The sequence below is a fragment of the Onychostruthus taczanowskii genome, unplaced genomic scaffold (genome assembly GCF_017590055.1).
Source record: "Onychostruthus taczanowskii isolate IOZ18803 unplaced genomic scaffold, ASM1759005v1 scaffold16, whole genome shotgun sequence".
In the NCBI taxonomy this organism is placed as follows: domain Eukaryota; kingdom Metazoa; phylum Chordata; class Aves; order Passeriformes; family Passeridae; genus Onychostruthus; species Onychostruthus taczanowskii.
This window is the reverse complement of record NW_024498795.1, coordinates 5,400,760-5,425,644: the sequence shown is the minus strand read 5'-3', so window position 1 is coordinate 5,425,644 and position 24,885 is coordinate 5,400,760. Positions and strand designations below refer to the sequence as shown.

At 37.2% G+C, this 24,885-nt stretch overlaps 1 protein-coding gene across 1 annotated transcript in view; it reads right to left on the bottom strand.

The window, feature by feature from the left end:
* The window catches only part of PIEZO2 (piezo type mechanosensitive ion channel component 2), a 288,279-nt gene that overhangs the window by 232,515 nt on the left and 30,879 nt on the right, over positions 1 to 24,885 (bottom strand). Inside the window, exon 2 of the mRNA XM_041399290.1 lies at positions 5,170 to 5,265. Within this exon, the coding sequence (XP_041255224.1) occupies positions 5,170 to 5,265 (96 nt within the window). The remainder of the gene's footprint in view (positions 1 to 5,169; positions 5,266 to 24,885) is intronic.

Below are 24,885 nucleotides of genomic sequence, written 5' to 3'. Positions count from 1 at the left end.
ATCCCTTCTCTTTGCAATGAATTCATACATTTTAATTTATAATGAGATCAGAATATGACTGGGTCTATGGTCTGTCCATTCTGGCAGACATGACTGAAAACTCTTTTGAAGAACAAAAATGCAGTGTACAGCTCATCAACACAATCAGAAATAAGTGAACAGGTACAGGTTCTGCCTCTTGCAGGGGTGAACAGGGTTTCAATCACACACCTCAGATGCACAAAATGTATCTCTGTTTTTGCTGCACTTTCAGATAGTGCAGCCAGGCAGAGTTACCCTCTATCTGAAGTAGTCTAACTGCAATGTCCCAACAATAATATACTAATAGTGGGTGATATAAGTGTTATGAGACAAAAAGTAATGAGCTCCAACTGCTTGAGCTAAAAACATCTCCTTGGACAGATGCAGCAATAGATTTGTAACCTTAAGATACACATTCAATTGAATTTCCTTTCAAAGCAAGCAACAAAAACCATGCAAACAAGTCTTCCCAAAATCAAAATCTGTATTTCCATCCTAGCATCTCATTCTGTATGCAGATAATTTAAGAAAACCAGAATGTTTAAAAGCACCAAATAAGCTACATTATTTGTGTTTTCCATCAAATCCTGTTAATAACATTGTTATGAAAATGATTAGAGCTGGCTTAAATTGAAAAGATCAAAAAGTTGAAGAATTTTTTCCACAGCTTTGAGACAGAAAAAGATGTAAGATTGCAAACATCAACATTCCACAGTAGCTGACATGACAGACTACTCCAATGTATGTGTTAGTGTATAGATTGGGATGTTATATTTTTAAATGTTTCATTCTTTGTTGATAGAGCTTTAAGTATAACATTTGCCACCAGCAGGACATGGTTTTAACAGGGCTGATGAGAAAGTGGATTTCTGTTAAACTCTCAAAACTGGTGATTTGGTTTCTTTGGTTTGAGTTTTCCAAGTTATTTTTATGTGCTTGCTGCATATGTACCTTGGGCAGCAGTTCATTCAGTACGAACACTCAGGAAATTCTGAAAAGCTAAAGCTGAAGCTCTGTGAAAGCAGTTGATTTAGTAATATAGAAAGTACTCTTCTCATCTACTAAAACCCATTCAACTGTGATTTTTCCGGCACAAGAGTTTACAATTAAGAGGTTAACCATCTTTTTTTCTCTTTCATGAGTATCACAAAAATTTTCACTTAAGCTCCTTATTTTGTCCAATAGCCTTAATACATTGCAGCATAAATGAGGTCTAAAATTATGTTTCTAATTTAAGATATTTGGACTCACTGGAGGCTTAAATGATGAATTTTGAGGACTACCATTAGGACACATCTTCTGTTCAGTAAATATATAGGTTTACCCAATTCCTATCTTGAACATTTAAATCAGATTACTCAAGTCAGGTGCTTAAAGTTAGTGTGAAACTCAAAAAATCGAGTGCAGATGAGAGTAGCAAGACTGCTAGTAAAACAGATGCTTTGTAGAATTGATGAGTGATCATAGGGGCGTTGTCCTTACATGAAACTCAAAATAATGTTTGTATAAAGTTTTTTCCCATATTCACTTGGATCAATTCTCTCCTGAAAACCCTTCAGCTATATTTGCTGATCCAAATTTGTTACTGTAACCCTTTTGTATCTTTCAATTCTGTGCAGATTATTGCAAATCACAAACCCTTTAATAGCTGCAAAATAAATTCCATTGTTCCATTTCTTTACCGTCGTTCAGCCACGCTGAATTAACAATTATTTTAATTATAGTTCATCATTTCATCAATCTATGCATTTTTAAAACATCATTTTTACTGATCTGAGTGCTGTGACAAGGTCATTTTTCCAACAGAGATACAAGTTTTGTCATCCTGAGCAGTGAATTAATTCAGAAGCAAACAAATGCTTTTTGCCATGAACATAAGCAGACTGAGCAAAACCTAGTCCATGTGTGAAATTAACTGATTCCCTCCCTCTTTTTTTTTTTTTTAATTTACATCATGACCAGCTACAGGGTCTTGTTAATCAAAAAATATCAAATTAAATAAAGTAAAACCTATCTAAATGTAAACTCATATCTCTAACTGGAGAAAAAAATGCCACATAAACCAGGTATTTAGTACAGCTAAATGAGCCATTTGCCCAGGACCGGACCAATCTATATTGTCATGTGTTATTATTTCTATAAAAAACATCATGTACAAGCCTTTTTTAGGATGAAGACATAACTGCAGTAGACACTAGACACAAAGGAAGAAAATATCACTAATATAAATGATCTCACAATAAAGAAGTTAGAAACTAGGCTGCTGCACAATTTACTGTGCATTTGTCAGCTCCAAAGAAATAGGTAACAAATCAGTTACTGATTTTAGAGATAATTCATATAGAAAAATTCCTGCTGAAATCACAGGGCTTCACTACCTATTCAAAGAGGTAAATGCCTCAAAAACTGCTCTCATTAGCAACGCTTGAAAAATTGGTCAAGTTTTAAGTTACTCCTGAAGACAAGAATGTATTTGCAATGAATGTTTCTTACACAGTTTTCTCTGCCTGTATTCCATAGGTTAGTTTTAAGATGCTGACAGGTGAAATACCAACCTCTTTTGAAGATTAGGAGACAAATCCTTCAGTTAGAATTGAAACTAATACATGGAACATAGGCAAAGACACAGAGAGTGACTTATAACTTCATATTTAAGGATTAATATTACTTTATCTTAGTAATTAACCTTTTTAGTAAGATTAAATATTTAAGGGGGCAAGAAGAAAAAAAATTACTCATTAATCTTTAAACACCATCTGAATTATTCGAGTGAGTATAATAGTTTTTCTCCATTGTTTCTAACCTTTTAAGATTCTGTCAAAATTTAAATTAATCTAGACTGATATCATCCATTTCAGAATAATTTCTAATTCTAGATCCTGTAAAACCCTGGTGTAAGCCTGGTGGATAGAAGCTTCATAAGTTTCCATAGGAACCATAAAGTGCAAGGTGACAAACTGGGAAAACAGATGAATGTGCAAGAGACAGGAAAGTTGGTCAGAGATTTTGACTGAAGAGCTGAGTGTGTCAGGAGATGATGAGGAAAGAAGGAATTAGTGGAAAGCTAAAAAGTTTAAAAGAATTTTAAAAACTTAATCAAAACAAACAATTTCAGGAAAAAAATATCTGAGTGATAGAAGTATTAGGGGAAAAATACAAGAAAAGTACATAAACATAGAGTTGGTTTGGTTTTGGGTTGTTTTTTTTAGTAAAGTTTAATTTATCTATTTTTTGACTCTGATTTACTGGTGGTTTGGCTGGTTTGGTTTAAATATTTCGTCTTTCTTTTCCATCTTCTGGACACAAAAAAGAAACCCAAAAAAACAACCCTCAAGTGTTCCTAGAAAGATAGACCTACAAACACATGCACATAGTTTAGAAATGTGACAGAGACAGTGGGCAAAGTGGGTACACTCAGAAATACTAAATTTATATAAGAAATTAATTCAGACAAACACATCATACCATGACATTCAGGTGAAGTGCAATGCAATGTGATACACAATACAGGGAAACTATCCAAAGTCCTAAGAAAGCACTTTGAGGAGATTGCTACCATCAGTGGTGCAAACTAGATTACACACAGGAATTAGTTATAATCAAATAGCCTTTTTTATACTCTAAAATAAGAGAATTTGTATGTCTCTCCACTCTCACTCTTGGCATCTAAAAAATGGCTCTGTTTATCCTGTCAAACACTTGTCTTGGCACACACAGAAGGGGCAACAAAAGTAAAACACACAAAACCAATAGGGTAATAGCATATTAACTGCAATAAAATATTGGAGCAGCTGTAACCAAATTCCCTAGGAGTCTCCCTCTCAATTCATACCTTCAGCACCTTTAAGAGAAACTCTGACTCACAGCTGGACATTTACTGATGTTCCATGCCTACACTGTCCTTGTAATATTCCCCTGTAAAAATGACTGACAGCCTCACCAAGACTGGGATTTCCCACTTTTTATGCTTGCTTAATTTATTTTTCAGGCCTGTTTTTCCACTGGCTACTGACACAGATAGCATAAGCTGAGCCTACCCAATTGGTATGGATCCCCACCAAAAGACAGGAACACCTGACCTACAAAGACAGGCTGGAAGAGCTGGAATTGCTCAGACTGGAGAAGAGAGGGTTCCAGGGAGAACTCGTTGCAGCATTCCTGCACTTAAAAGAAGTCTTATAAAAAGGAGGGATAGGGACTTTTTATGCAGGTAGATAGTGACAGGACAACAGGCAATGGTTATAAACCAAAAGTGGGCAGGTTCGGATGAGATATTAGGAAGAGATTCTTTCCTCAGAAGACGGTGAAACACTGGAACAGGGTGTCCAGAAAAGTTGTGAATATCCCAGTCCTGGGAGTGTTTGAGGCCAGGTTGGATGGAGCCCTGGGCAACCTAATCTAGTGAGTGACATCTCTGCCCATGGAAGCAGATATCTTTAAGGTCCCCTCCAACACTAAGAATTCTATGATCCTATACCAATCATAGCTTTGTAATTTAAAATACATAAACCACTTACAGTCCCATAAAGAACGCCTTTCCTCCCCCATTACAGGGGAATGTAAATACCCCTTTCAGAAGTGTTACATTCTTGCTGTAGACAAGGCAGAATGGCACAATTCTGTATGTGATATGTAAATGTTTGAATGCAGTAATTTGTCATCTCTAAAAGCAAGCCTTTTAAGTTATTTTTGCTAAGGCAGTAATACAATGCCAGGATGATAGTTGTTTAAATAAGTACCTAAAATACAATTGAATGAAAAATCTGGTATCAAATTTAATTCTCATAATTAACTAGCAATTCAGACCTAGAGCACAATCTATGATACGATGGCTTTGGGAGGGTTCTGAAAACTCTTTTTTCACCCAGACCACATCAGTATTCTAAAGGAAATAATGCCATAAAAAGGAATGCCCAGTAGTGCTACCAGACAACTCTGATGCAGTTTGGAGCAGCATGGTTGGAAGCCTTTGGGCACCAAGGCCAGCATATTGTAAAACTACAACATTAGGGAATTCACAGTATGTATGGGAAGTCAGATCACTTAAAGAGGGGGAAACACTCAGGACTTCACCCTCTACTACACCAAAGCTTTTGCATTTACTCTGTGCACCGCAGACTCTGAAGAATTAAGACATGAACTTCTTACCTTGCATGGTTGCTTTTGAGGGTTCTGAAAACAGAGGAATGAGCAGGAGGTAGATGAGGTAGACAAAGGAGAGCCCATTGTAACGGAAAGCACAGGCTGCAATGAGGAAAAGAAAAAAACATACTGTTTAATTGGCCTGATAAAATCAAATTCAATGGCACAAAGCCACTCAAGTTTACAATTGATCTTGTCAACTTTTTACCACTTATTTAAACGGGTTTTTTCACAGGTATTCAAGTTTATGCTTAAAACAAATCTTAGAATCAAAGGTTAGATCAGGTTGGAAGGAACCAAAGTGGGTCATCTGGCCCAACCTCCCTGCTCAAGCAGGGTCATCCCAGAGCACACTGCACAGGTTTGTATCAAGAGGGTTCTTGAGTATCTCCAGTGATGGAGACTTGTATCAATGAAGTCTTCACAGCTATATCCAGAACAACTTGGTTTTGGAATACACATACATCTTTAGCCCTTGTCAGAAACATGTATTCCAAAAAGCAAATAAGTTTCACCAGACACAACTTCCTGAAAACAATAGTGTATCATGGAATATCATAGAATAGTGTCATGGAAACAATAGTGGGAATGAGTTAACAATGAGTTAACATTAACTGGTCCTCATGCACATCACATCTGTCCACTTTAATTATAAAACAAAACTGCAAAGGCTCTCTATTAGCAAATCCATACAATAGCTACAATATTTGTTTCCCAAACTAGCCAATGTTTTGAATAACTAATTTGATTTCCTTAATAGCCTTGATAGAAAACTCTGGGAATACACTCCACATCTGCAGTTTGGCCAAGAAGCATGTGAAATGCATGGGTACCTCGCAAGCAGGAAGAATAAGAAGCACCTATTCTCTATTTCTGATATGATTCCACCATCAGCCTTAAAAAAACCAAAAAAAATCTGTCAAGGTCTACAAGATCCACCACAGCTTGACAGAAGGTTTTTCTGAGTGAAATCCAGAATCCTTAAGAGCAGCTTCTCATTTTCTTGTAAGAATTGCTCTTGTCACCTTACTAAACTTTCCTTATAGCCACAGCCTTTAAAGACCAACTGACGACTTACACCTACATTTGTAACTATAAAAAACCTGCAAGACAGAGCAAATAGGACCTATCCCAGGGGAATTCTGCAAGCAATTATCAGAGCTCTAAAGTCAATATATTTGAGAAGAGGGAGGCAGCTCTGCTATTATGCACCTACTCTCATGTTCCTCTACAGAAGAGCACAGGATGTACAATGCCCATTAGTGGCCTTCTTGGAAAGAATGGCAAAGAGGACACTCCTGATATCAGGACAAATCCATAAATCAACTTTTTGGTTTTTTGGGGTTTTTTTCAAGTTTAACTGCAGCGTGGGAACAAGTTCTGTGGCATTCATAGGAAGAGGTATGATAGTGGTTTAAGGCTTTCTATGGCCTGAAGGCTTTTCCATTTCAATGGGAAGGACCAATGTGCTCAGTCATTCTGGTAGCAGAATAATAACATTAGCAGGTAATACTACTATCCAGTTATTTTTGGGATTGTGTCAACCAGATTTTAATCGTGTTAAACAGCTTACTTATTTTCACTGCAATATTATGCTCACTTTCTTCTTTCTTGGGGACTGAGCTTGCTGCACTTCTTGTAGAGCACCTAGCAGTCAGTTTCCCAGTACAAAGACTGAAAACAGCAACTGTTATACTTTTACAATGTCTTTTATAATGTCTTCCTTCATTAGCTGGAAGTCACTGAATATCTTGTTAACAAGTCTGTGTCAAATATTTAGAACCTCTATTTATATCAAAGCCTCCTCCAGCAAACTTGGCTAGACACTGCCTGGAAAACTTGTATTTATTTAAGCAGTTGCAAGAGCTCTAGCACTATATTTCTCAGAATTATGAATTAAATCCCCCAAAACCTAGCTGAAACCTTTTTACTATCCCTTCCTGCAACTATTCCAATATTTTTATTTTGTGTTTATGTGTATGTTCATCTAGTGTATGTGCCTGGAGAGATGAGTGCCTTATCAAGCTAAGGTGCAAGAGTAAATGACTGAATATAATTCTAGCAAGATAAAAGATTAGGAAACAGCAGCTGCACTGCTTTCACACATTCACACTCCACTACATTATTATTTTGTCAAACATACACATTCCTCAGTTCTGACACTCAAAACTATCTAGAAAAAGCTTCAGAGTATAACATCAGCCTCAGTTTGTCACTGATGCAACAACAAAAGACACAAAAAAGCAAATGAACCCATCCTCTACACTCCCCCTGGTATTCACAGGGGTCTCCATCTGCAAAAGGAGCTGTACACAGATGTCCAAAACAATGCAAAGTCCCATTTAAGATCAATGGAATTCCATCAACAGAAAAAGCACCTATAAAGGTACGTTCTTGGTAAACCAGATGGGATAGAAATTTCTGTGTATTTTGGATACATTGGTCAGTTTGCAGTATCAAAATTAATGTAATTTTAGCATTTTAGGCTTGTTACTGCTTCTCAAAATTGTCTAATCGATTTGCAAAATTAATTTCAGACAACTTCTTCTTGAACTATATTTATCTCAAAATTTACTGCTTTCTATTCCTAGAGCTGTGTATTCAAAAGCTTTTTTTTCCTCTACTGCTACATAAACAGGACTGTTAACAGAGATTACATTTCCATTCAAACCTTCCCTTATTTATTTTTTCATATAAAGCACCCAGAAAACCCTTCAGTACCTTAGGTTTAAAAGGATGGGTTTGTCTACAGCAAACACTGAACAAAAAGGCTTAAATTGGAAAATACACCATATGTGCAAAGTCCATACATTCATTCTGCTATTCAGGCTTCTCTTTAAATCACGTCTCACCAAGTCTTCTAACAGTCTCTACCGAAAAAAAATTCAGAAATGTGATTTTGATTTTCACCTGTTTAGTTCTGCTGTTGTTCACAGCCCAATAACAGCAATAATACACAATTGGGAAAAGACATCAAAAGCAGAGCTATTAATAAGCAGACTTAGAAAATTAACTTTTATTTTGTATCACCTGAAGTACTTAAAACATCTTGCCTTAGACAGGAAGAAAAGAGCACTTGATAAAATGTAAGACTGACTTCTCCATTCACAAGCAACTATTTAAAATATTTCAGTTTTAATGTATAGAGAATAAAAGGTGTTGTACAAACCTTTAAAAATTGTTATCATCTTTCACAGCAGTGGACAGATTGATTTACAGCTAAAAAGTTTAATTCATTCTTAAGACAGGTATGTACAGTGTGTGCCATACAAAATAAAAAAAGAAACACCAAAGATAAAACCCAAAACAAAACCAAAAAATCATGTAGCACACGATAACCTTGTCCTTCTAGAATTTATTTTTCATTGTTTTATGGTAGCCAGAGTAGGCCTTTGAAGAAATTTAATACTGCTTCATAGGCACATCAGGTTTCTACATGTAGAAGTCTAACAGCTGTTACATATTATTACTTCATATTTATACCAACAGTTTTCTTTCTTCCATTTAAAGAGAAATGGTATAGAATTGGTGTTTTACCTGTTATATAAAAAAAAAATACTGGAGAGCAAAGTGAGGGGCAATAACGAAATTCACAATAAGCTTGAATTTGGAAAGAAGAGGAAAAAACCAGCCTCATAAACAATGTGTTTAGTCTTATTCCATAAAAATTTTAAGAGTACTTAATTCAGAAGTGGAAACTACGTGTTCAGAAAAACCAGCCTTCAAGAGTGAAGGCATAGTACCAAACGGCTACTGACTCCTCATTTGTAAACTAGAATTCTGTCAAAAGCCACAACAGAAAACAAGAAGGAAGGTGAAGACAGCATTAGCCATCTACTCATTAATTCTGAATTTACTTTAGCAAAAAAAACACTGTCATTATTGTTGACAGAATAATGTATTGCCTGTTACATCCTTTTCTGTTCAAGAAATATGCAAAAATTATCTCTTTCACATATTTCTACTGTAGGTTTGAGAATATTATGTATCCTTCTTAGTGTTATCCTACCCAGACTCTTGTGTGCTTTAGCATGAGAAGAAATTAATTCAGCCAACTACACTGAAGTAATGCGAATTCTACCTTCAGCAGGATATTGCATGGTGTTTGCATCCTGTTTTAACAACTTCACAGCTGCAAAATTATTAAGAAAGCTATGCAATGATATTCTTTAAAAATTGCACATTTAGACTAAAATTTGGCCTAACTTTCATGATTATTTTTCCAGTAGCACAAAAAAATATATATTCAGTGAAAATATTAATTGGAAAAAGTGCTGCTGAAAAAAATGTCTAACCGAAGCAGGCAAGGGTTGTTGGCTAAAAGACAGAGGTGATACTGTTCGCTCATTCTTATATCCAGCTGATCTCAAATAAGAGACCAAAATACAGAAGGCAAAAGGAATCAGCAGCTGAATGATCTTTGAAACTTCACAGTCTCCAGGAGGCCAAGTGTCCAACTCCCAAAGCTAGCACAACTCAGCACTGGATTTCTGCATGTAATGCTGTAATTATTCTTAGTTATCCCATGGTTAATATCCAATAAATTCTCATTATTCTGAAAAAACCCCGATTACCACGCAACTCAGATTACTAAAACAGGCTACAGATGACAGCCTTTGCAACTAGGTATGACATGTGAATGAGACACTGACACACACCCCAGCTGAAAAGCTTCTGGTGCAAAAGCTCAGCCTAAGTCAAATGCTGCAGCAAATCTATCCCCCCGCCTCCAAACCAAGGCATTCTACATAACAATCCATGAATCTGTGTCATGAGTGGTCAACTCTTCCAGGAAGAGGTACAGTTAAGATTCCTCTTACCAATAAGGCACTGTCCTAGTGTCACAATTATTTAGGCCTTTCCACTTGTGCTGTTTTACCAGCCAGTCCCCACATTCTACGGTATAGTCTAAATTGGGGAAGTTTGGGGGCACTTTTTGTTGGTTGGTTAGGCTTTTTTACCCCTAATCACTTCACTAGACATCAGGAGCTGCCCGACCAAGGCAAGTAGGTGCAACATTAGGCCATATGGACTCAGCCTTCTGTCAGAGACTGAAATGTTACAATTTATGGCTTAAACATCCTCATTTCCTATTATAGCAAAACTGTACAAAAGCTGCAGAGAAAACCACCAAAAACCTGAATGGAGCCCTACACTGCTCCTTGATGAGCAGTGACTATATGAACTACACAAGAGCTTGGTAAAGTAAGTAAGTGTTAAAAGAGGTAAAGCAATCTAAATTCTATAGAATAAGAACTACTGGAAATAAAATACTTTCTTCAAGGAAAAAGTTTTAAAAAATTCAAAACAAACCAAAAAAAAAAAACCCACCTCCATTAGCCAGCCATATAAGTACTTCCAACAATGTGATACAAAGAGGAGAGGTCAAAACTGGTGAGAAAAGTCTAGTTTCCTTCCATTCTGCATAAAGCCCTTATGTATAAGGCTCTTTAATTTCTGGTAACATTCCCTCTTGGTATGAACTAGCAAATGTGAGATGAAATGGAACAAGAATTTTTTCTCCTTTTCCTAAATATTCATGCATGCAGCATTCTTTAACCAAAACACACACATGCATAGTAGCAATACCGTAAAATAGCAGCAAACTGCCCTCCAGTATTTCCTTACAGTTCCTGATGCCTCTGCCCCCAGAGGCAGGGGTGTCCATGAGAAGACAGCCCACCCAATCTCACATTGAGACAAAGACCCAGAAGGCTGCACACAGCTTGCTCTGTTGTCTATGAGCACTGCTTTACAAACTAACATAGTAAAAAGTGAACTCAATTCACCGTTGGAAGGACAAAATGACCCAGTATTAGATACCTACAGAGCTGCATCTCCCAGAAAGATGATCAATAAGTTGCACTCATCTCCAGTATAATTTTATGAGCCAAAGACTACTGAGGTACAAAGTGGGAGGCAACCTCACATCCCCTTTTCAACTCAGAGTAACAAGTGCAAATCTTGTTTCTGAGGATTTCTCACTTTTACATGACATGTCCATTACTAACCAAATGCAGTAGAAATAAAGAAACTAAGATTAAGTTCACTTGATCAGAAATATGCATTACCACTTCTGAAAAAGGCTACTTGTAAAAATTGCTATTTTTCATGTCTTCTAACACTTCATATTTCAAATTTGTTTCAGACCTTTTTCCTCTAAGATGTTTTACAATAACAATAAAAAAAGCTAGCACACATTGCAAAATTAGTTTATGCTGTAAACAACCTATGTCAAAGAATAAAACTGTGATAGTGACCAAAAATGTTCCTCTTCAAAAACTATACCTTCTCGTAATGACAAATATCTGATAGGCATAGTGCCCAGGGAACTTGAGCTCACAGATATTGACTTTATTTTTACTTATTGAAATTCAGAAGAAAGGATTAACTCCTGACATAGTTTGGTCTCACTTCTGGGTAATTGCACTTAAAATAACACTTTTGACAGATGAGATTGGAATGATACACTGCTATGCAAGACAGTTAAGAGAAGTGCATGTAATCTTACCGTCCCTTTAGAGCAAAATAATGGTCATAGCCTCCGGTGTGCAGTGCAGAACTGTCTGCTCAGGACAAGTTCCCTCCTGCATCAACTGGTACCCCCTCCACATCCAACAGCTCTGCAGATAGCGCCGTGCTCACACACACCACTCCCCACCCTGCTCCTGAGCCAGCATCTCAACACGGAGCTGCTCTGTGTGCCACACCCAGAGAGAACTTTTCTTCTTTGGGAGACAAAAAAAATACAAAAAAAAAACCAAAAAACCACCAGAAACATGAACACTTTGATGAACAGATAAATAGGATGTCTTTGTTTCATGTCAGCACTTCTACGATCACATTTTTCACCTGTCAGCATTCATCAGGAGAGATAACTGCTGGACAGTGAACAGTTCTGCAATAGCTTGGGAATTTTTTTTGCCTTTGCTTTTTCTTGCCTTTCCTTTATTTCTCCAAGCAGCAGTTTTAACTCTCTCTCCATCAGAAACCATCTGGAACAGATTCTAACTTTGTGGCAAATATTCCATGGGAATCAATCACAAGGAGGAGAAGACAACACACCTTGTTCACTTTCTTTCAGCACTTAGGAACAGGAGCTATGTTTCCCAGCTGTATTTGACAGCAAGAAAATGAACAAAGGATCTCAAGTATAACCATACCACAATCATCATCTTAGAATAATGTGTTTTAAAGCTGTATCCACTTTCAAAGCAAATCCATGTCAATACACTTTACTGCTATGACTAAGTATAAAAATATTTCCAAATTTAAAAACATGACGGACACCATCATCAGTAATTTTTCCCATTCAAAAGATCAACTTCACATTGTAACTCATTTCCATTTCTGCGCCAACCGAAATTAAATTCATTTATTGGTCTGGGAAGTGGAAAGAGATGTCTTCTTATTCCCCCACTGAGGTGGCTGCCTGCAGCAGGGACACTGTCTGCATTCTCACCCTTGTTTCACCAACAGCTCTTCTACCTCCAAGCTCCTCTCTCTAGGAAAGTAACTGGGAGCTAAAGAAATAACTCTGCTCCTCACTCATTTTCATGGGATGAGAAAAGCATGTTCCTGTTTCCCTGGACATCTGGAGACAGTAGTCTGGTTCTGCTGTTACAGTTGCATAACCCTGTCAAGACTCAGGCTAAAAATAACAGCAAACTCAGAACACAGATGACAATCAAATGTCACACAGTGCTACTGCTAAACACAACATCAACCAGGGACAAATGTGGGGAGAGTTGGATAACAGAGAGACCTCCATGAGCAGAAAGGGACTGAGACCTTCGTTTACAGCCGCTGAAAAGCTACAGACACCCAGAAGAGCTACCCAGTCAGATGTTTCCAGCAACTGGAAGTGTGAATTTCAGCATATACTATCATTCCTCCACCACCATTCACACTCATAGTCTTTTAAAACACATAAACCACCATAAGTCAATTGACATTAGATGCAGAAAGAACTGAGTAATTTTTTTCACCATCTGTTGCTTACTGACATCAGTACTAAAAAACCCTGAGTCAGATGAAGGACGTGTTAAAAAACTAGCCCAGATAAACACTTCTGAGGAACATAAACATGATTAAACATCAGAGAGGTGTTAACATGGAAAAATATGAGTGTCATTAGTGAAGTTACTAATATGAATGCAGAGCTTGAAACTCTGCCATTATTTATTCCAGTAGAGGAAAGGATAGATAAACTTCCTTTCTTGGTCCATCACTGAATAAAAAGGACCCAGAGGATTGCAACTGCAAGCTATAAATCTGAATGATGAAGGAGCATTTCAGACGGTGCTACAAAGCCACAGTGTTTACCAAAGGAAACAGAACTTTTAAAATAGGTAACTCCAGGATATCATCAAGTGCATAAAGGAGATACAAGCACCCCATTCTTGCAATGTCCCTATTCCAAACTGATGTTGCTTGTACAAAATAATAAATCCCTTTTTGCTTGAAGAACTGTGCATTTCTCTAGCTCCTTACAAATACTTTCTCTCATTGCAAAGAAGTTTCGAGCTACTACAAGAATCTACTTAGGAATGCCATGAATTGTCTTGCAAACTATTTCTCATAACTCAGAACCAGGAAAGGAACCTGAAGAACTACAAGAGTCACATAATGAATGGATATTAGGAGGCTGTTTGCAATCCTCAAATCTAATCTGATCATTAAGATTGCCTTTTCTGCAGAAGCAGTACTTAAACCCATCTGACTACCAATGACATTTCACGTGCACATGACCACAGTCTCTGCAAGAGACTTCTACTGGGACAGATGCATTTTACTGTGGGTTTCAAAAGCAACGCTTATCTGACAAGGAATGAAAAACATCATTCAGAAATCCTACTATTGGAACAGAACCACGGTCTTGTCCAGTTTTCACACAGCAAAGTAATCATTATTATAATTACTCAATATAACAATTTAAGAAAAAAAAGTCTTAATTGTGCACTTATTTCAAGTAGTAACATTCCCCAGATAGTACAGGGCTCATCTGCATCTGTTTCTTCACACATCATTCAAGAAACCTTCCCTACATTCATGGAGTTGCCATCTGTGGCACTCCCTTCAGATTGCCAAACCTCTTGTACTTATGGGAGGCCATCTTCCATGTATTGATTTTCTTTTGTACAGCATCTGTAGCAATGTTTTCTTCCCCTTGAATATATTTTGAAGAAACTCCCCCAGACTTTTGATAAGCTCTCAGCCAAATTTTAAGAGCAAGACTGGAAATTCAAAATGATTTAATACCCCTTTCATGTTTATAAAACAAACCATTGTGTCCTTGTCCAAGAATATTTGAATGTGGGAAGTTAAGAAGAAGTTTAACTTGAAGAAAACTTCCCACGCAGTTAGTAATTCTAATCTGTTTATATCTAAGCTCAATATAAAGTCTGACTACGTATTTCTTTGGAGTCAAGCCACTGTCCTGAAGACACCAAATAGTATTATGCAGCATCCCACCAGAATAAAAAATAAAACAGTCATCCCAACAAGGAAATCAGGGTTCTGGGCTCACCACTACAGACCTTCTAGAGCTCTCAACGTAGCCAATTTCAAAGTAAAGGATTTTTTGTTGCAGGGGAAGACAGAACAAAAAACTTATCATTAGGCCCGTTCTGGACATAAGGAGATGGGTACAGTAAATTTAAGGGTCTCAATATGAATCTTCTTTCAAAAAACACAATACTGTACTTATCTCATTTAAGGAAAACCAAAATAAAACCCAAAAGAAGCAAACCAAAATCCCAGCATGCTTTTAATTAAGCAAGATCTCAAATTTGGAGAAATTAGTCCACTGAGAACGTCAGAAGATCTGTTCTTGACAAAGAGCCAAAGTATACATCCTGGAGGATTAAAACTAAGTGACGAGCACATTAAATTTGATTTAAACATATCCTGAAAATGTAAGAAATTCATAAACACCAAGCTGTCTTTCAATTTAAAAAATAAAAAAATTGATTTTCTTTACAATCTCTGCAGGGCAGCCAATGATCCTTACAGACAAGAGTTCTACATACAGTGAAGATAACAGCAGTAAAGGCTTACATAATCCTTGTGACTTTATTTATGAGTACTTCCATTAGTAGAAATTTTTATCTGGTTAACAAAGTATTTTTGTCCGTAAACTGACCAAAAAATTTATACCATCTGAGAACACAAACATGGATTTCAAAGTGGTCTTTATGAGCAAACTGACCAAATTAGTCTTGGATGAAGTTTATAGCTCCAGAAAAGGGCCAGAATAAGTAGAATACTGGGGTTTGTTCAAACACAAGGATTCTCTTCATTAACAGTCAGACCAATGTTCAAGAGCCAGTCAGGAGCATGTCTCAGGAGTATTCTTATTTGTCATGCTTGAAAATAACTAACTTCATCCCTTGCTAGCATAGTCTTAAGTGATGGAAATGGGAAGATAAAGCTGCAGAAAGAAAAACAGCAGCTACAGACAAGCTTGAGTGACATCTAACTCAGTAATGATGTTCTGTTAATGTGTTATTAGAAAGTTCATTTACTACAGAAGCAAGAGGAAGTTTGCCTAAAAGTAGGAGTAATAACAATAATAACTATAAAAATGATTTATGGTAATAAATTCGTTGTGGTTTGGTTTGTTGTTTTGGTTTTTTTTACCCAAGAAAATTGAAAACTATTTTTCAGTTTGAAATCAGGGGAAAATAATGCTGGAAATGTGAATTTTTTCCTGCTTTAACCATTCATATCGGATTCCCTTCTCTCTCATAATTACCTATCCACTTCTAAAGTACTTCCATGCAGTATGATAGTTAATTTTGAATAGTCAATGCTCCCACATAATTTTCTTGCTTTCTATTACTAAACAATTTTAAGAACTATTTTTTTTAATCTAAAACTTCCAAGTTATTTAATTACAGCTACCAGAAAATGCACCCTTTATAAATAAATAAGCAATCACCAAGACTGCCTTCTCAGCTCTTTGATCAGAATAAATGCATATTAGCAGCAAAATTCCCACCATCATCTTAATTGGTAGCATAAATAAATTAGGACCCTGTTAGGAAGACATGGTAAAGCAAGCTGAAGTTCAGTGTGATTATATAACAAGGAACATATCATGAGCATGACCAGAAAATATTTATCCTTTGCTTAGGGCATCACGGCCTACTTGTAAAAACATCAACCCTCAACAAATAATGGAGTGTGGCTTCAGTGTCCCTAGACTAGCAAAGAACCTTTCAGAGCAAACAACTCTGTAGTGCACAAAACTACTCGGAGTAGAAAAAAGCAAAGTATACTTACCTAGTATGTACAGGTAAGAAATCAGTCCAGAGAAAATTACTTTATCACATTTACATGACAGCCCTATAGCAAAGTAACCCCAAATTCCCAAACCTAAACCTGCAGTTCCAAGAACACAACCGTCCCACAAAAATTTGCTATTGCCTCTCTTCCTAAGGGTGCTACATGCATATGCAAGCAAGACTTCACTCTGAAATTAATATTTTTTTTTATTCACAAGAAACAAAAACCCAAAATTACTCCTCTAACCATATTCACATTGTTTTTCTGGTAGATTTCCCCATACTATTCATGTCACTTTCTGTTTGAAAACATCACAGACTGAGTCACAAGTTCTAACTCCATTTGTCACAATATGCTGTGCTGCACTGCAGCATCCGAACACCTTTCAGGAAAAAATTAACATGTGCCAAATACAATCACACCTTTTGAGAAACTGGAGGTAGTAAAGGGATATGGATCAGTTCAAGGATGCAGCCCCAGCCAAAACTGTTTCCACCCTTCAAGACAACAGTCTTAATGCTTCTCACCTGCCTCCAAATGCATTCATTAGCAGCCTTATGTGGGATCTTAAAGGGGGATGGCCCTGCAGCCATAGATCCCTTCATCCAAATGGAAAACAATTGTGAGAATATATTTACAGGAAACCATAAATCTAATATCAGAACCTCAGAATGTTCAACCATATCTTGTATGAAACCTATGCTTATTTCTCCATTATGATTAAACACATCAACTTTTGGCACTCCAAAAAAAAAAGTGCAACATTATACCCATTTGAAAAAATGGTACATTTGCTTTCCTGGGGGTCTTGTGTTTTAAGCCAACATGTTGGTTTAAATGTGAACTATTGGCATCACTAAAATAACATATTAACCTTTAAGAAAAGATCAATAGATGCAGTAAAGTCATACTTAACTCCAAACCATTGGGTGGTTTTCTTCTTCATTGTCATTGAAGCCTTTCCCTTCTGAGTCTCTTCGCTCAAATTTACAGCAGTCCAATAAAAAAACAGTTCCAATTTAAACGATAAAATTTCAATAAACATTATACAATGATTAGAAACAATCTAATCATTGCCTTCAGTGGTTAATAATACAGAATCTGATGCTTGATTTACCTGAACTACAAATAAACACCCAGGAAACCCAGGGACCTCATCTAAATCAGCACAGTAATACCCTGATCCTGCACTCCTTACACAAGCATTTCTGTCCTCTTTTCCAAGACTGTTCCAGGAAGGACTGATGAAATCACAAACTTCACCAGTATCCACAATCTAGTAGCTGAACTTGTGCCTTAGACAAAATACACTTCTTGCTCATAAACCACTGTAACCTGATCAACCACAGTGACTCAAATCCGTCATACCAAACTCCTGAAAACAGGAACAACCAGCTAGAAACCTGTCCTTTAAAAATATTTTTGCACTCTGCTAAGTGACCCTTAACCAACAATATTAGATGCAAAAACTGTGACCACCTCAAAATGTCTGAGAATACTATTTTGTTTGAGGGTGTAATTTTTAAAAGCCAAGAGATTTTTAGTTCAAATCCATTTACTGGCACAGCAAGACAACAGTGTGCATGCCATGTTCTCATTCTCTCAATCAGCAGATAAGACACGGGTAAATTGGTCTCTTTCAGCCAAAAGTGCAAGGAACAAAAAAAAGCAGTTCCAGAAGGGGCCAAATACTGAATGGCCTCATCTGAGAATGGTAACTGTAGTCCAATGTATCCCAGAGCAGAAGAAATGTTATTTTTGTGTCTGAGGACAATTTGAGTCAAGCTTGATAATAATAGTTCTAACCTCTGAAGTGCTTTGTGAACTTCACCCTGCACTGTACAGCCCAACAAGGCTGCTTTTGTGGATGATGACACAGAGACAGCAAAGCAACCAATGTGCTTGTCCATGCAGAGTTACAATTTTAACTCCAAATTTAGAAAACACACAAAACATAGCTGTGATCAGGCATGAGACAGGCTACTAATTCAATTTATACATTTTATTAATTTAGCTCATCTCTCCTGCCAAAAATGCAATCACCTTCCAGCAGATAAATGTCATCCAGGTAAGCCAAAAGCCATTTATCAACTTTTAGCTGAGAAATATTTGAAGAGCTTGAAAAAAAAAAAAATGCAGATTGGAGCAAGCATGAATGGTTTGATTATTACATGGAGTCCTGGAGTGGAAAGAGGGGAGCACATCCTGTTTTGAGGTTAGCAAAAGTTGGCAAACTAAATGTGACCCCCACCCTTTTTTGTGAGATCTCTGCATAATAAATTTGACATTTCAGAAGAAAGCTTCCATTCTCCTCCAGAAATCCTGTGCAAAGGAGTAAAGAAAAGTGGGTCCTCCACTCCATTTTTTTTCAGTCATCCACAGGATTTCCAAAAATAATACTTGCTCAGATGTTGAATCAGACTTTTAGTTTATTTGCAGGCAGCAGAATCAGTAGATTTGAAATTAGCTTCAGATGCTGTGAGTGAGGAAATATCACTTCCCTCCAAATTCAACATCTACAAGTTTTTTGCATTTTTATGCTTATTTTAAAAAAAGAAGATTTATAGGCCAAGAATTAATACATGAGCTCTAAATCAATGCTTCTTTCAAGATCAGAACTTCAGGATGCAAATAAATCCTTAATCATGGTCAAACCTGGGCACTAATTGTACCCAGACATTCCACCTCAGCCACCTGGACTCCTTATTTTACTGAAAAAAAACCCACAAGCAAGACTATAGAAGCGACACCTGGAACTAAAAACGGCAGGCCATCTCAGATACAATAATTAAAAATATATCTGTAGTCTTAACTCAGTTTTTTCTTAGTTCAGTATCGAGATTTATTCTTGATCCTTACAATCCCATATTTTTCATCAATCAAATCAATTTAACCTCAAAATAGGGGAAAAAGATGGAGCCTGTATCTCTAATGCTTGATCACTGTATTCAAACTTGGATGAGGTGGGAGGGGAACACCAAAATTCCTCTCAAAACAATAAGCAGCCTGTCCAGCAGGTAGGTGTGCCATGTTCCTGCAACATGGGAAAGGTTTGCCTTAGGAAAGTACGCTTCACGGTTCAAACATCTGCTATTTCTTCTTAGTCAAAGCACATCCAGAGCATGCAAAAATACATTGCAGCATATTCTCAAATATCTGGATGCTTCTATTAGAACAGTTTATGTCTGGGAAATGAGGATTTAAAATAAACATGGAGCCAAATCCTAAAGCCTTTAACCTGGGCAAACTTCCATTCCCCAAACTACAGCACAAAGTCAAGTTCTTCTTTTTGTTAGGTTTATACAGATTTAAATGGATTTAACCACATTTCTTGAATTCAGGTCCATTCATCTGAAACTTAAGACCATCTTCTAGTGAAAATTGAGAAAGAACAAAACTCAAGCCCAGGATTATTTCAATATGAAGCATCAGCTCTGCTAAGATTATAGCACCAAAACCAGGAAAGCGATACATTTAAATAGCACTACAATCCTGTCATTATTCCAGTGGTCTTGAACTAACTTCTTTGTCCCTACTATTTATCTTCTTAAGAACAACAAAAGGACAAAGATAATTCTCTGGAATACCAAGAAAGACAAGATTTTTTTTTTAATGTATTAAGTATTAGTCTTAACATGTTTCATATGATCCATTTATCTATAAACTCTGAAAACCACACATGCTAAAATCCTGGTCACTAGAAAGCAGCAACTTTTCTGGTACTATTTGTACTCTTTTGGATACAGAAGATAAGTGGACACTTCTCCATGCCCAAGGAGGACTCTTCCCTCAGGCATGGGGACATGAAACACCACACCAGAAACACCATCATGCAAACTCAGCTAGACAAGAGGAGGTAATTTTACAGTCTGTGTCCATATAGCTGAAGGATTAATCAAGAAAACCAGAGTTTGTACTACTGAGCTCTCACATGGAGCTTTGAAGATGCATATGACTACTTTTCAAAGAAACTAAAGCAAAAATTTTGGGGGTTGTTTTTTTGTTTTTTTTTTTTGAGGGGGGAGAGAGATGTACAGATGCAGAGGATCAAGGTTATAATAAGCAGAAATCAATTCTGAATGCTGCACTTTAGCTATTCCTGGAACCTTTTTTTTTCCCCCCCACCACTTGTTCCTGAAACACAAGCAGCAGTAGCACCAAAAAAGTAAACACCCTTCTAATAAAAACAAATTTTTTTTGTAAAAGTGATACATGTACATATGCTTAAACACACCAACCATCCCCTTTGTTACGGTTTAACCCTAGTCAGTAGCTAAGCACCACACAGACGTTCAGTCACCACCCCTCCACCCCACCCTCATGAGATAGGGAGCAGAATTGGAAGAAAAGGTAAAACCTGGGGATTGAGACTACAACAGTTTATTAACTGAAATAAAGTAAAATATAGTAGTAATAATAAAATACATATTTAAAATACTTGAAAGAAAGTCAAATACAGCAGCAGCACTAATAACATTAGGAAAAGAGAGGAAGTAATAAAACCCAAGAAGCACAAGTGATGCACAACACAGTTGCTCACCACCCACTGAGCAATACCCATCCCATCACCAAGCAGTCATTGGTGGCTCTCAGCCAGCTCTCCCCAGTTTATAGATTGAACATGACCTTCTGTGGCACGGAATATCCCTCTGGCTGCTTCAGGACACCTGTCCTGCCCACGTTCCCCACCAGCTTCTTGTTCACCTGGTCACTGGCAGAGCATGAGACACTGAAAATACCTGGGCTTACAGTAAGCACTACAATCAAAACACCAGGGTGCTATCAACATTGCTCTCACACTAAATCCAAAACACAGCACTGGGCGAGGTATTAAGAAGAAAACTAACTCTGTCACAGCTGGAAGCAGGACACCCTAGCATATCTAATCCCTAAAGTATAGGGATACTGGTTATCCCAGTATCTGAAGATCAAAAGTTGTCACTTAGCATGTTACAAGTGAAGTTTATTCTCCCACCCCTACCTTGTGATAGCAAGCATGCTGGTCTCCTTCCCACACCTTGCTGAAATTCTTATCTTTGCAACACAATTACACATGAACACTACAAAGTCTGGGTGGCAAAAAGTCACCTCCATTGCTAGTCATCTCATTCTACTTTATTCTCACACAAGCTACTGTAGTTCCAAGGCAATCACAGTTACTATTCTTCCCAGTTTGTTCTCCAGAGTAACACAGAGTAACACTTTTCTCTTCACAGAACTACCAAGCAAGCATCATGATCTCACAGTACTCAACAGACTTTACAAGCATTTCAAAATCCAAAATAAAAAAAAAACCTCACAAGAATTCTTCTGAAATATTTATACTGTTTATTCATCAGTGCTACATAATACAAACTTGTGACGTGGTGTGTGTAATCTTTTTCCATCACATTATTTACATTTAAATCATGTTTTATGCAAGCTAGCATTCAGCTAAAGAGACTCCAACAGCCCTGTGTATATATCTCTTGTGCCATTGAGTCTGGATATAGCCACATAGTTTTGGATTGCAAAAATAGTAACAAAACACTGGAGGTAGTTCACAGAGCATATTATTGGGGAAAGAAGTTAATTGTCTCTGTCAAGATGAAGAGAGATTAATTGTTTCACTAAGTCAAAGTGGAAGAGTCTATAAAAAGACACCTGAAGGGCAGAGCACACCATGCAGGAAGAGGGAGTGCATTACATACTGGATTACTAAGTGAACTGACCTCATCTGAATTGAAAAAACAAGGGTTTTTTTTCTCTTCATCAGTAACCCCACACCCAAAACTAATACCAGGTGTGCTACTGATGGACTTAGCACTGTTCAGGAACTGAACATAGGAATTACATTTGAGCAGATTACTAGAAATTCTGTGGCACTGTGTGAGTTCCCATTTTCTATAAAATCCCTCAGGAATGTGAAAAAGAAGTTTTACTGTCAAGCAAAATCAAAGGCTATAGAAAGCTTCACCACTACATCAAGCTTTGGAGCAGAGCTTGGGCACCAGGTTTAGCCATAGCACCCAAATCAATGTTGACTAATGCGGAGTGAGAAACAAATGCTGACTAAAGAACCCAGAAGTACCTTACCCAGAGCAGTCTGCAAAACACAGTTGCTGAACTCACATTAGTGTGACTTCTTAAGTGAAAAGCAGGTTTGTTTTCCAGTTCAGGCCCCTGAACTTCATTAGAAGCATGAAGAAGTGAATGTCACTTCATAGAAGTAGTATCTGTTTTAACTAATTGACATCTCCCCAAAAAGAAGAAATTTGGATTGCAACATTTCCCAACTAGCTCATCTGAGGAGAGCTTTCTGTTTACTAGGGTGATCTTACAGGTCTTTGACTTCTGATTCTGTGCTTAATTAAAACAACTTAGCAAGTTACCCTAATTCATGGTGAGAAATGTAAATTGTCACACAAAGACAGATAGTTTAATCCCTGCAGGGTGTGAAAAATCAGTGGCAAAATACCAAATAGCATGAAGTCATAGATATTAAGCAATCAGCTCTTATTTCTTCTAGTTTGGTCTCAAAATAAAACAAAGACAGGAAGGAAAGAAAGGGGCACACAAAAAAAAAAATCTAACTCAATGCAAAACATTTAAAATTATTTTAGAAAGAAGGAATGGCTATTATTGCCTTATAATCTAGTGATACTCTCCTAAAGGAAAACATCACCTCCTCACTTTGGCTTGCATGAAAAGAGCAATCCTGCCTCCTGACAGGCTGCACATTTGAACTACCCTTGAAAATATATATCTAGGTAAAAAATAGTTTATTTACTTTGAATTCTAGGCTAGAATTCAAATTAAATCTTCAAATTGAGCATAAGGACATTGAAACCTGTGAAATCCTGGTTTTCTGTTTAAGCAATTAAATAGATACAGCAACTCACAAGTTCTAATGCCTAAACATCCGTGTGCACAGAGACACAGTTCTCAGACACAGCTTCTGCTTAGGCTCACCTGTAATGTGTATGATTGGTGCAGTGAATGTGTGCATCAATACCCATCTGGGATTTGTTTTACTGGGTAAAAACATGCTGCTCACAGACACTTTAACAAGAGTTTGTCTTCAGATCAATATCTGGATCCATCTGTGGACATTATCATAAATAAGAATCTGTATCTGCTTATAAGAATTTAATATCAAATTCTCTCTTTGGCAGAAGTGGCATTAAAATCTATGATTCATATTGCTCCAGACCTTTTTTAATGAAAATACAAGTCCTAAGTACACTGTCCGAATCATGCCTCCATTTTAGCCTTACTATTATTGTTCTTTTTCAGTGTTTTCTGCATTTTTTACTTCCTCTTATCCCTGTGAAGTTTTTCTTCATTAATACTTTTTAAACCAATGCGTGCAGGTCTTCAGCCACTTTCACATGCAAAACCTAACGGAGGCACCCTCTACAAATTTGACAATTTCTGTTATGTTGCCATCTTGTTGCAAAGGTTTCATACCTTCTTGGTGATTTCTCATGGGCAGCTCCTCAGAGCACTGACCCCTTCTTCTCATCCTCTGCACAGCCAACAAACTCCATCTTACATCTCACCCAGCCAAACCTACTCTTTTACAATACCCCTCCTAACTGGATCCAGCTGTGGCCTATTAAGGGCAGGCTTGTTCTTAATTCTTGATAATTAGCACAGCTGTAACTCCTTAGGGGTGAGATTACCTTCACCACTATCTCTATTCTCCTACATTCTATCTATCCACACTGTTAGAGGCAACTTTTCAGCTTTCCATTCTGATTCATCAACATCCTCTACTATCACAGCTCTTTGTTCTTTCTATGCATCCATGTAAATCCAAATCACAGATATGATAACTGAATTCAAGTTTTGGCTGATATTTCATAAAAACAAAAACAAACAAAAAAACCACCTACCCTCAAATGCACCATGATTTCAGCTACTTCATGCACATTCTCACCTTTTGCTTGTAACTTCCTCTTTTTCCTCACAAAAGTTTAGTAATGACCAACCTGTGGCTTCATTAGCTCACACACCTCCTGAGTAATCCAAGGGCAGCTCCAGGGCTGGAACTACATAACAAAACTGAGAAGAAAATACAATGGAGCTGCAGAAGCTCAATGACCTTGGGACACAGCCACACAGTGCCACCCTGGTTGCTTCCTGTCACTGGGAAGCCACTGACACCTTCCATGAGCTCACTAGTCAGGTTGGCTCTTTTCCAATAACTCTTCAAGAAATGGGCTTTATTGGCTTTCAGCTAAATGAAAATTCCAGTAAAAAGTCAGATGTCAACTGCCCAATGACAAGAAAGCAATAAATTATAAAATGTTGTACAGGGAGAAGACATTTAATCACTCTCTACACAAAAGCAAAAAGTTTTTAAAGGTATTTTTAAGAGAAAAACACAAGGGGTTTTTGTTCATGTCTTGGAAGTTGACAACAATTCAACCCAAGCTCTCAAATAAAATA